Raw genomic sequence first — 13,732 nt, forward strand, 5'->3', positions numbered from 1 at the left:
TATGTTTTGAGAATTAGGGGAAATATACCTATTCCAATCAAACCTTCAGCATATGGAGAGTTTGCTGCTCGATTAGGCTATAAACATACCAGCATCAGCTCCGCCTCGAGTAAGAATTCAAATTTATGCCATTTACTGGCCAACAAGATCAAATTTAATGCACTTTTGATCAACATTTCTATTTTTAAGATATGAAATTGCTTCCAACTGCTGGCAACATGTTTTTGAACATGGTTTAGCCACTCATTCGAAAAATAATGCCGAAACGTGTAATTAATTACCATGCGCTATACAAAAAAAAAAAAACAAACGTCCTGAGTAACTCAACGTTTACCTATTCTAATCAAAGGCTGACGAAACCCGAGGGAGAAGCGTAGGCAAATAAAGAACAATTGCTGGCTACCAACACCACCAGCAGCGCGTGTAAGAGCCCAGTCAAATCAATCTGAATTCTGAAACGGAATCTAATTAGAATCGTATACAAATTCCGTTTCAAACGCAACAACCGGTTCCAATGATGTCAGGAAACTTTCCGAAAATGCTGCTTTTCGTGTGTGTTCGCTTAAAATATCGTCACAAATGGCAGCTCTAGGCAGACACAAAAGAGCGCTGAAAGAAAAATGAGTCAGACCAGAATACACTTGGGAAATATTTTTGTAAGATGCTTGTAAAAGGAATACGAATAACTTTTAGTAAAAGTCAAATTAAACAGAAATGTTCACAAACAGCTGCTCTACTCGTTGGTGTACTTAGTTTTAGTAAATTTCAAGTAACACTCCAGATAATTCAGCATAATTTAGACCAGACTGCTTGGTAGGTTGGGAATGGGTTTATTTGTCCTATCACACAATACTAACTTTTTTCGCATGCTAAAAAGAAGTTGTTTATGCCCTTGTTTGAAACCATCGGTGTATTTTGTCCATAACTTCATGTAGCATAAAATCGAACAGTTCTGCCAGCGTAAATACGTTCTTTCCAATAAAAAGTGCAAAGCCTCCACCAAACGAAACTGAAAAGAAAACACAGAATCCCGATTGAATGTGGTTCCTCAACCGCCGCAAGACTTCTATTGAGTGTGCAACCCCTTGCAACCCGTGTGCCCTCACTTTACTGCGCCGCCAGTGCACGCGCTAGCTGTCAAACGCTGCTTTGGAGGGAAGCTTCGCTTCGCCTCACTTCAAGAAGAGTTACCAAACGAAATACACGCGCTTTATCTATCGTTTAACTAAACCGCGTTTTATTGGCCGCGTCGGTCGTCCTTCCGCCGTAACACTTTAGGTTATGGGCCCTGCAACGCGCAGCGAGTGAGTGAAAGTTAAATTATGGCGGAAGAGGACAAGGGCGAGCGGTTCTTTATGCCGCTGTTCGACGGGACCGAGTTTCCCGCCTGGAAGTACCGGCTCCTGGTGATGCTGGAGGACGCTGAACTTCTGCATTGTGTGGAAGTGGAGGCGGTGGACGATCCGGCGCTGACGGAAACAGCGGGCGATTCCGAGCAGCAGAAGGCGGCGAAAAAGGCGTTGCTGGCGAAGCGGCTGAAGCAGGATCGGAGGTGCAAGATGCTGATGGTGTCGAGAATCCACAACTCCCAGCTGGAGCATGTGCAGGATCTGAAGACGCCGAAGGAAATTCTGGACGCCTTGGTCGGGATCTTCGAGCGCAAAAGCATCGCCGGTCGGATGGCCGCGCAGCGGAAACTGATGGCCCACCGCTATGTTTCCGGGCCGCTGAAGGACTTCTTCCTCGAGCACGATCGACTGGTGCGACAGCTCCGCGGAACGGGAGCGGTAATTTCCGAGATAGACGTCGTCTGCAACCTGCTTCTCAACATGGGATCGGCGTACGCGACAGTGGTCACGACGTTGGAGTCGATGGAGGAGAAGAAACTGACCATGCAGACGGTGAAGTGTCGTCTTCTCGATGAAGAAGTCAAGCGATCGGCGATAGGTGTCGAGTTGGTCACCCCGAAAACTGAGTCGGCGGCTTTTGCTGGTGACAAAGAGTCGCGACCGAAGAAGAAGCTGAAGTGCTTCGGGTGTCAACAAGAGGGGCACAAGGCCGCTGATTGCCCGAAGAAGATGCAGGAACAGAAGGAGCCGAGGCCAGCGACCGGGAGAACATCGAAGGCGAACGCTGCTGAAAGCAGTAGTGGCGAGATTTGTTTTGCCGCTGAGAAGGGTGCAGGATACCCACCGGAGAAGTCGAAGGTGCGATGGATTGTGGACTCCGGTTGCTCGGATCACCTCGTGAATGACGAGACCCTTTTCGATGAGTTGACGCTGCTGGCCAAGCCGGTGGAGATTGCCGTGGCCAAAGATGGAGAGTCCATCGTGGCGCACTACTCGGGGACGGTGCGGCTGCACACCATCGTCGGTGGTGAGCGTCGGCGCTGTTCGGTGTCGAACGTGCTGTATGTTCCGGAGCTGCGGATGAACCTGTTTTCAGTGCTGCAAGTGGAGAAGAAAGGCATGAAAGTGGTGTTTGACAAAGGAAGTGTGAAGATCTTCAGCAACTCCGAACTGGTTGCCAATGGTGCGCGTCGTGGTCTGTTTTACGAGCTCGATCTGTACAGAATCGAAAGTGTTGAAAGTGAGTCGTTGTTGGCCTGTGGACGCATTACGAAGAGCCTACAGTTGTGGCACCGCAGGTTCGGGCACCTGAACATGAATCAGCTAAACCAGCTGATTGCGAAAGGATTTGTCGACGGTTTGAAGCCGCAGTCCGGTGATAACAGCGTCGTCGTGTGTGAACCGTGTGTCGTCGGGAAACAAACACGAAAGCCCTTCTCCGTGCGCGATGGCAAGAGGTCGTCGCGAGTGCTTGAAATTGTTCACTCGGATGTTTGCGGACCTATCTCACCGGAAGGTGTTAACGGTGAACGGTACTTCGTCACATTCATAGATGATTGGAGTCATTTCTTGATGGTGTTCCCGATGGTGACGAAAGATGAGGTGCTCGAACGGTTCATGAAGTACGAAGCGTACGTAACGGCGAAGTTCGGAGTGCAGATCTCCCGGCTGCGGTGCGATAACGGAGGCGAGTACAAGAACAAGGCCTTCGAGGATTTCTGCGACCGCAAGGGGATCCGGATGGAGTGTACAGTGCCTTACACCCCCGAACAGAACGGCACCAGTGAGAGAATGAACCGCACAGTCGTCGAGAAAGGACGTGCCATGCTGGAAGATGCTGCGATTGATAAGAGTTTCTGGGTCCAAGCTATTCAGGCTGCAGCCTACTTAACGAATCGCAGTCCAACGAACGCCAACGAAGGAAACAAAACACCGTTCGAAGTGTGGGAAGGACGGCGGCCGAACGTTTCGAACCTTCGTGTGTTCGGCTCCAAGGTGTACGTGCACGTTCCCAAAGAGCGCCGCAAGAAGCTGGACGCAAAGGCCTGGAAAGGGATCTTCATTGGCTATTCCAACAACAGATATCGGGTGTGGAATCCGGAAACAAAGCAGGAGAGCGTCGCAAGAGATGTCGACTTCGTGGAGAATCCGGATGCAGTGGAAGTTGCCGAGGGTGTGATCCAGTCAACGGAAGAAAGTGATGTGCCAATGATTCTGATTCGTCGAGATGAAGAAGAAAGTGTTGTGGAACACGACGAAGTCGTTGAAGAAGACGAAGACTTTGAGAGCTGCACCGAGCCGGACGAAGATGTTCCTGCTACCGAGCCAGCACCTGTGCCGATCGACGGCGCTCCTGCTCCAGCCGCCAGACCGGACCGGAATCGAAATCCTCCAGCGTGGCACAAAGACTACGAGGTGGAGTACGGTCATTCTGCTTCAAGTGCTCTGTCCTACGTTGACTATTCGCTGGAATTGCTGGACGAGCTACGGGAGCGACTGGACCGTGAGAAACGGAGGATTCTGACCAGTGCTGGTGTACCGGATTGCTGTGTTTGAGCGGGCGTATTGAGTGTGCAACCCCTTGCAACCCGTGTGCCCTCACTTTACTGCGCCGCCAGTGCACGCGCTAGCTGTCAAACGCTGCTTTGGAGGGAAGCTTCGCTTCGCCTCACTTCAAGAAGAGTTACCAAACGAAATACACGCGCTTTATCTATCGTTTAACTAAACCGCGTTTTATTGGCCGCGTCGGTCGTCCTTCCGCCGTAACACTTTAACTTCAAGACGCGCAACTTACCCAATAAATCTTCAAAGCTGAACAGCACATCCCGGAGCAGTCGCGTTTTGGGCTGCAGAATCTCCCACCGCACGGATGTCCTCTGTTTGAACGGAATGCCACCCTCGGCTCTCCTGTGAAGTATGGAAGTATGTTTGTGTTTCGATTCAAACGGTTCGTTTTGCTAGCCTGAAGAACCATACTCACCACTGGTTTTGGGTCGTCCCAACCAGGATGTAGACAATTTCGGTGCACGGCTTCAGGCACCGACAGGACAGCTTCTCGTCGTACCAACGCCCGGAAGGTTGCTCCGCTAGGCAAAGCAGGCCGGCCACGGTGCACGTGGGTCCATCTGGTGGCGCGGAATTTGCGTGAAAAAGTGTACTCAGTTGATTAAGTTTACGCGTGAATGGGTTTGCTGAGAGTGGAACTGACCTACGAAGGGATAAAAGTGAGGCTTGCAATGGCACAGTTCCAGCGCTTTGGCCGCCCGGCAACGCATGACGCACAGATTGTAGCTGTAAAACTGGATGCGGGTGGAAGAGTTTAGGACTAATTAAGAGAGGAATTTGGGCACATTATACGGTTGATTTTACTTGCCTCCAAGCCGTGGTGGCGCTCGTCGTTGAAGATACAATTGCGTTGCTTTACTGTGAGGTCCCGTAATCGTTTACTGGCGCTGAATAGGAATAGTGGAAAAAAAATGTAGCAACTTCTTCCGAAAATCCCGAAATGTTTTATTTTTGCATGAGAGAAAAGAAACAACTTACACAGTTTCTTGGACTTCGTACGATACTACAACTTCGTCGGAGGTTCCCATCATCGTGAAGGGAGTATCACTTGTTACAAGCTCGGTTGGAGAATGGATGATAAACTGTGGTGATAAAAACAATTATTTCATTTAAATTATGACAATGACAACTTTTAATTGAAACTCTTACCGAAATAGTCGACTCGTAAGTGTCGATTTTCATGTAGCACTGGTATTTGGTGTAAGTGCAAGTCGCGGACCTTTGGTTGACCGTTTTATCCGACGAACTGTGTGGAGTGAAACACGGATTTAAGGTTGAACTTATTCAAATGTTAATATGGAGCAATACCCCGTCAAATTGGTGACTTGCAGCGTGCTGGCAAGTGGTGCGTTGAGTGCGTAGCAGATGCCACGTTCCGTTATAATTTGTCTAATTGGCAGTCCATTGTACTCGGGATCGAAACTGTTCACATCCGTGTCGTACTCCGGATGGGCGGCACCAATCAGCTGCAGGATATCCACGGAATCCAGGAGGTGGCGCTGGTGTGCGAAGCGAGTCAGGGTGCTGAAGTCTGGTGCGGTCGTGGAGACTAGCGCTTCGGCCAGTTCCAACAGGTCGTTGATGTGGGTTTGGTTGGTTTGGAGAGATAAATTATTTCTGAAAGTGAAAAGCTTTAGAATTTGTTGTTTTATATTAATTAAGATAAATTGTAGTAAAAATAACAAAGAAAAAGGCTGATATGCTTCCTTTATTCAAATTAATCGTATTTAGCTGGTGGTGTAACATCAATCTTAATCAATCTGCAATATTCGGTATCCTCCGTTATCGTACTGAATCATCAGAACGACGAATGTAGTCAATGCGCCAGTGATCTGGAACAAACGGATTGTTAAAAGATTAAGAAACTCAGAAAAAAAAACTGAACCTTCGTTCAAATAATGTCGAGAATAATAATTTGGACATTTAGGTCAAATGATGCAGTTAGCCAAACTGACCACTTTACCACCTTCAACACCTAAACATCCAAGGTCGAGAAAAAGGGGAATTTATGTGGAAATTCCTCCTTTTTCTCGAGCTAAGGTGTTTAGGTGTAAATCAATGTACCGTCATCTGGGGTGAATCGGGACTACAGTCTGAATAGGGACAGCAGTGTTAAGAGCACTTAAAGGTTTTAAATTTGGAAATGGATGTACACATTTTTTTTTGTTGGTCTGAGTCTGTTCTATCCGAAACCAACAAGAAAAATCAAAATACTGCTGTCTAACTTGGTTAAAACTGCTGTCGCAATTCGCCCCATGTGTAAGGTTTTCAGTTTATTAAAAAATAAGTAAGTAAGTAAGTAAGTAAGTAAGTAAGTAAGTAAGTAAATAAGTAAATACGTAAGTACCGTCATCAGGGGTGCATTGGGTCTTGGGGGTGAGATTGGGTCGTACAAAAATGAGCAACTCTCTACGAAATCGGCCGATTTCGACCATTTTTATTTTTTGTATTTTTTTATCTGACTTAAACTTTGTGGGGGCCTTCCCTATGACCAAATAAGTTATTTTGCGTCATTGGTTCACCCATACAAGTCTCCATACAATTTTGGCTGCTGTCCATACAAAAATGGTATGTAAATATTCAAACAGCTGTAACTTTGGAGCTGTCAAGCTGTCAACGATGGATGGAGCAGAATAAGCTCGGCCATCGGCAGTGCCGCTGAAGCCGCGCTAGGTAGTACGGTCCGAGTTGGAAAGCAGCGCTGGTTCGACGAGGAGTGCCAGCGGCTACTTGACGAGAAGAAAGCAGCTTATGCGGTGAAGCTGAGAGCTGCAACTGATGAGAACGTGGCCAGATACAAATAAGCGCTGAAACAGCAGAGAACGGTCTTCAAGCTCAAGAAGCGCCAGCTGGAAGATCGTGATCGCACCGAAATGGAGCAGCTGTTCCGGCAGAACGAGACGCGAAAGTTCTACGAGAAGGTTAACCGGTCCCGCAAAGGCGCAAGCCAACACTTGTCGGGACGCCAAGGGAAACCTTCTTATGGACAAAGGCGAGGTGTTGAACAGGTGGCAGCAGTTCTTCAACGAGCACCTCAACGGCGATGTAGCGCATGGAGACGGCTTTGAAGCCCAACTTGGACCGCCCGCTGCTGACCAACAGTTCCCGGCACCTGATCTGGAGACGGTGAAGAAGGAGATCAGGCAACTGAAGAACAACAGGGCCGCCGGTAAAGATCGGTTACCCGGTGAGCTCTTCAAATATGGAGGAGAGCAGTTGGCGAGGGTGATCCACTTGGTGATTTCTAAGATCTGGAGGGAGGAGAAACTACCAGAAGAATGGATGGATGGTGTCGTGTGTCCCATCTACAAAAAGGGCGATAAGCTGGACTGCGACAACTACCGCGGCATCACGCTTATCAACGCGGCCTATAAAATCCTCTCCCAGATCCTCTGCCGTCTGCTGACGCCGTACGCACGGAGGTTCGTGGGCCAAGCGGGGTTTACTGGCGCTCGGGCCACCACGGACCAAATTTTTTCGCTCCGGCAGATCCTTGCACGGAACAAAATCCGGTTTGCGGAATCGCAAACTTTGCTTCCGATTTACTCTAAAAATCGCAAATCTTGGTTTGCACCCGTCAGCAGGAAGCATTGCTTCCAATATCGCAAACGATGATTTTCGATATCGCAAACGTAACGCAGTAACGCCTACCCCGCCAAAAGCACGCAGCACGCAGCCACCACAATATTTACTTTTTTGAATTGACCGTTGATTCCCGATTTTTTTGGTGGAAATAAGAAGAAGAAGAAGAGGTTTATTTTTTGAATTTATTTATTCATAGTACAAAACCGAATCAGAGAAATTACGTGAGTTGCTTACTACGAAATATTGATTATATCAGTTGTGTTTTGCTTTTGCTTGGTAAAAAATACGCCATGCACTTGCTAAAGTCTTTGTGACCGGAACCGTCACCGCGACGGCGATGCTTCGGTGACGATTCTTCAGGTCCTTCTCGTGCTCGGTGACGTCGGCGGCTAGCCGATCCGGATGGAGGTGCTGAGACAGGTGCAGCGTGCACGGGTGGTTGATCTGGCACGTCCCTTGAGCGGATTCGCGTAGGTTTATGGCGGAGCCCGAGTGACTCTGGAGCATGTGGCGCCACACGAGGGCAACAAAGGCGCCAAAGTCACGATCACGATTCCAATTCCTTCCTACACCTCAAGGATCGACTTGAGCAGAGTGTCCTCCGATTGAACAAGTCCTCAGAATCTTCACCAGAAGTCGGATCTGTGAAGGCGTTTGCCAAACTCACGCTGCAGTCGCGAGCCTGTGAAATATAACACAAAAATAAATTGCAATATTATTGTCTCTCGACTCAAATAAAATAATTGTCCAAAATTCAAAAAAAAAAAAAATTCCCTATTTTTTTTAATTCTCTACAATTATCTAAAATTTGAGAAGTTTTTCCAAAATTCTGTTAAATATTCCAAAACTCTTTGAAATTCTCAAAAAAAAAAAAACCAAAAATCTCTAAATTTACCTAAAAATCTCAACAAAATTTCTAAACATTTCAAAAATTCTCCAAAAACTTCTGAAATTCAGTAAAATTCTTCAAAATTCTTAAAAATTCTCTAAAATTCTCTAAAATTCTCTTAAATTCTATAAAATTCTCTAAAATTCTCTAAAATTCCCTAAAATTCTCTAAAATTCCCTAAAATTCTCTAAAATTCTCTAAAATTCTCTAAAATTCTCTAAAATTCTCTAAAATTCTCTAAAATTCTGTAAAATTCTATAAAAATCTCTAAAAATCTTTAAAATTCTCTAAAACTATCAAAAATTCTCTAAATTTCTCTAAAATTTTCTAAAATTTCCTAAAATTTCCTAAAATTCCCTTAAATTCTCTAAAATTCTCTAAAATTCTCTAAAATTCTCTTTTTGTATTTTTGTTTTTTTTTGTATTTTTGTATTTTTGTATTTTTGTATTTTTGCATTTTTGTATTTTTGTATTTTTGTATTTTTGTATTTTTGTATTTTTTGTATTTTTGTATTTTTGTATTTTTGTATTTTTGTATTTTTGTATTTTTGTATTTTTGTATTTTTGTATTTTTGTATTTTTGTATTTTTGTATTTTTGTATTTTTGTATTTTTGTATTTTTGTTTTTTTGTATTTTTGTATTTTTGTATTTTTGTATTTTTGTATTTTTGTATTTTTGTATTTTTGTATTTTTGTATTTTTGTATTTTTGTATTTTTGTATTTTTGTATTTTTGTATTTTTGTATTTTTGTATTTTTGTATTTTTGTATTTTTGTATTTTTGTATTCTTGTATTTTTGTATTTTTTTGTATTTTTGTATTTTTGTATTTTTGTATTTTTGTATTTTTGTATTTTGTATTTTTGTATTTTTGTATTTTTTTTGTATTTTTGTATTTTTGTATTTTTGTATTTTTGTATTTTTGTATTTTTGTATTTTTGTATTTTTGTATTTTTGTATTTTGTATTTTTGTATTTTTGTATTTTTGTATTTTTGTATTTTTGTATTTTAGTATTTTTGTATTTTTGTATTTTTGTATTTTTGTATTTTTGTAATTTTGTATTTTTGTATTTTTGTATTTTTGTATTTTTGTATTTTTGTTTTTTTGTATTTTTGTATTTTTGTATTTTTGTATTTTTGTATTTTTGTATTTTTGTATTTTTGTATTTTTGTATTTTTGTATTTTTGTATTTTTGTATTTTTGTATTTTTGTACTTTTGTATTTTTGTATTTTTGTATTTGTGTGATTTTTTAATTTCCTTTTTTCTTTTGTATTTATGTTGTATAATTTTTTTCGTATGTTTGTGTTGTTGTTTTCTTTCTGGTTTCATTGGTATTTTTAAACTTGGCTTTTTTTCTGGCGAGCCTCTAGTATAGGTTGTCGTCGGTGCTGTAGCGTACGCAATGGCTAATACTGTTGAAGTCGTATGGCTGTGGACCTACACCAACGATGTTCCGGCCAAACTCTAATCGCTTAGCGAGGCACAAAGATACCGGACATCCGTGTCAATTGGGTCCTAAAATGAAGTTTTGATTGCTGATATTATTGTTTACAGCGATAAAGCTTATTTTTCTGAGTACAATGAACCTTTATACGACCACAAAGAGTTTAAAATGGATTTTTAAATCAATTTTGAAAAATTAACCTCGCGGTCCTTCTTGACAGAAAAGTTCCTACTTGACAGTTCGTTCCAAGGGGACCATAGTTGATCTATCGAAAAAATGTTGTCTAGTCAAAAAAAATTTTGCATTAAAATGAAAAAAAAAGTGATCAGAAATTGTTTTTAATCGTGTTATTTACCGTTGTACATAAAAATTTACATAGGGCTTTAGTACCCAATTATCGTCGGAAATGTAAAGATGGGGTGGCAAATTTCGCCTGCTGGAATTAGAAAGAAGCTTTTGAGTTTTGTTTGAAAGCTTTGCCAAAATTGGACACTAACCTTAGTCTGATTAGTTTTATCCGGACTGAACTATTCTAATCTAATCTAATCTAATCTAATCGAACACAAGCGCAGCCAGTCCGAAGAAAGCATCCTGGAAGAACTTGTGGTTAGATTACGCCCCAAGTTCTTTCTTGTCAATATTAATTATTGCAGTACACTTGAGTAACCCTGAAGATGTATAGCAAAAATTAAAGCGGCCAGGCCTACTGCGTTGCATTAACCGCAGAGACAGATTCTGTGAACGGAGCACATTTCACAGAATCAACAGGGGAGGAAGGATGCGTGGACATACCGTACCAAACGCTCCGGATCAGTTGTGGTTGGGTGTGTTAGTGTAAATTTGGCATAATAATATTTTTATGGGGTGAGGGCGAGAGGGGAGGGAATTGGGTTTGGAGGAAGGGAAGGGTTATAGGGATGTATCATTTGATTAATAGAATATAATATAATATAATATCGTATAATATATAAAATATAATAAATATAATAAATATAATAAATATAATATATATAATAAATATAATATACATATAATAAATATAATAAATACAATAAGAGTTCATAAATATGAAATATATGAATAATACAAAAAAATAAATAAATATAATATAACGTAAGAACTTGTCACATTGTTTCGAAGTTTCAACTCATAATATTGTATCTTAAATAATGGATAAAAAAAAACCAATGCTTGTTTAAGCAGCTATACTGCCCCTGATCGCATAAACGTCCCATATGCATTTTCATCACTATTAATTTATTGATGCAGTTTGGTTCAAAATCGTGTGCTCTTTCAAAAGAGCATATAACATCCAGTACTTTGTTCTAGAAATCAGGAGGAAATCCTTTTTTTTTCGCGAGAACTTAACACATAGTCTTATGTATGGGACAAACTTCAAATGCGTTTTTCTCAGCTCGCTGTTTTTGCATATGGGACATTTATGCGAACATGGGCAGTATAATTTATTAAAATACCATACACATATTAGGCAAAAAAAAAAAAAAAAACAATAGCTAAAGCTAAAACCGAATCATAGAGAAATGTAGGGCATGAGAAGAAAAACCTTGTTTTAATTGGTAGTTATAATCTGTCCCGATTTTGACAGCATTTGCTGCCAAGCTGTTAAAAATAATAATAATTACTAATTCATCAAATCTCTAAGTATTAACCATTAAAGATATCATGAAAATATCTTTTTAATTATTAAAATAATCTGTAAATAAAGCTAAGTAATTATAAAATTGGTGCCAAAATCGAGACAATACAAGAAAGTACAGTGAAATATTTAATGATAGTACTCTCCATTATGAATCTGAAATTTAGAGTATCTGAAAACATATTTAAAAAATATATATTAAATCTTACCACCAGATTGATCAAAACCTGTAATATTTGAGATTACAACAATTAAACATTTCTCGAGTTAGTTTTCAAAAGCTCTTAAGCGCCAGCTGTAAACAAAGTCGTATTTCGATCGGTTCTCGATCAATTCACGTATTATCGAATTCAAAGAGGCTTCGAAGTGTTTATCTGCACTGCACATGCTCTATATATGCATAAAAATGAAAATTTTATTTGTTTCAGAAAAAAATAATCAAATAAGTGTCGGAGGTCGCGATGGATGTTATAGATAAATGTTGATGCCAAAATTGTGACTTAAAATTGACCATTTTTTAATTTATGCAAACTTTGAAAGGGAACTATATTTCAATTTGGTAGATACATTAAACGTCCTAATTTTGACAGCAACATTAGTTTAAAATAAAACCATACAATACATAACACTTGCAACATTGAATGCCATAAAGACACAGTTCATTGAATCGAATTATTTTAAATTTTATATCAATAGAACAAAAGAAATATTGATCGAAAATAGAGACATCAAAATTAATAACAACTGCATATATTTGATGAAAATCTTCCAGATGTATCCAAAAGTGAACCTAAAATGCATTGAAACAATTTAAATAATGGATCCAAAATCTTTAAACTTGACTCTAGTTTAAAAATCATGTGGACGAAATCCCTAAATTTTTCGTTGCAAATTAATAAAACGCTCCCAAAACCCAACAACATACACCCACAAAAATGTTCAACATAGAACGAACTCACCCAAATGATCGCAGTAGGCATCGGACGTCAGCTCTTCAATTTTTGCATCATCGTGTCCTTCTGTGGACTTTTTTATTCCTTTCAATCCGCCATCTTTAATTTCTTCACCCAGAACCAGCAAATGATGCTACCTTGCCACAAACGCGTGCTAGGAAAAGCTACTTGCGTGGGTCCAAAAAGATTATTTCCAGCTTCTCCCACGTTCAGGACATCACTTTGACCCCTTTGTTCTTCCTTTGTTTTCTTTCTTCCTACTTTAACCCGTATAGGCCTGGGTGAAATTGGAATCACTAAAATGACCATAACTCAGCGAAAACTCAACCAATTTGCATACTTCTTTATTAGTTGGACTCGTTAGAATGTCTATTTTCCGAAAATGACCCGCAGAACCCGGAAATGTTCCGGTGGCCGGAGATATTCCGGTGGGTCACTGGGTCAAATGGGGTCAAAAATGGCAATTTTTGGGACCCGTATAGATTTTCAAACAGAAATCTTGGAAAAAATACATTTTTTCTTGTTATGATCATTGTTCTACCCACAGACAATGCTAACCATCAATTTTGAACCACCGGAATTGTTCCGGATTGGACGGGTAGGTTCCATACCGCGGGGGAACCGGTCAGGGGGCGGCCAATAATACAAATATTTTTATCATGGCAATATGGGTGTCAAAGTTCACCATTTTCAAAATCTAGCTCATCTAGGATCCCCAAAACCATTTTTGGACCGATCTGGCCACTTTGGGACCGGTTCCCGGTACTCCGGCGAATCCCGGAATACGGCAAATTGCGGAATTATTTCAGAACAATTTTGGACCCAGCAATATGGGTGTCAAAGTACACCATTTTCAGAATCTAGCTCATCTAGGATCTCCAAAACCATTTTTGGACCGATCTGGCCACTTTGGGACCGGTTCCCGGTACTCCGGCGAAACCCGGAATACGGCAAATTGCGGAATTATTTCAGAACAATTTTCGACCCAGAAATGTGGGTGTCAATGTTCACAATTTTCTAAATACAGCTCATCTAGGATCACCAAAACCATTTTTGGACCGATCTGGCCACTTTGGGACCGGTTCCCGGTACTCCGGCGAAACCCGGAATACGGCAAATTGCGGAATTATTTCAGAACAATTTTCGACCCAGCAATGTGGGTGTCAATGTTCACAATTTTCTAAATACAGCTCATCTAGGATCACCAAAACCATTTTTGGACCGATCTGGCCACTTTGGGACCGGTTCCCGGTACTCCGGCGAAACCCGGAATACGGCAAATTGCGGAAT

At 41.3% G+C, this 13,732-nt stretch overlaps 1 protein-coding gene across 1 annotated transcript; it reads right to left on the bottom strand.

Annotated features, from left to right (window-relative positions):
• Positions 1 to 863: 863 nt before the first annotated feature.
• LOC120423762 (uncharacterized) lies at positions 864 to 8,006 on the bottom strand. Its single transcript, XM_039587675.2, has 10 exons — positions 7,800 to 8,006; positions 5,706 to 5,746; positions 5,223 to 5,531; positions 5,064 to 5,160; positions 4,893 to 4,996; positions 4,723 to 4,801; positions 4,558 to 4,648; positions 4,330 to 4,474; positions 4,144 to 4,256; positions 864 to 1,009 (listed from the first exon to the last, which is right to left on the bottom strand). Exons 1-10 carry the CDS (start codon positions 8,004 to 8,006, stop codon positions 885 to 887), a joined length of 1,311 nt encoding a protein of 436 aa, XP_039443609.1. The 3' UTR covers positions 864 to 884.
• Between the last annotated feature and the right edge of the window lie 5,726 nt (positions 8,007 to 13,732).

Source organism: Culex pipiens, chromosome 3 (genome assembly GCF_016801865.2).
Source record: "Culex pipiens pallens isolate TS chromosome 3, TS_CPP_V2, whole genome shotgun sequence".
NCBI classification, from domain to species: domain Eukaryota; kingdom Metazoa; phylum Arthropoda; class Insecta; order Diptera; family Culicidae; genus Culex; species Culex pipiens.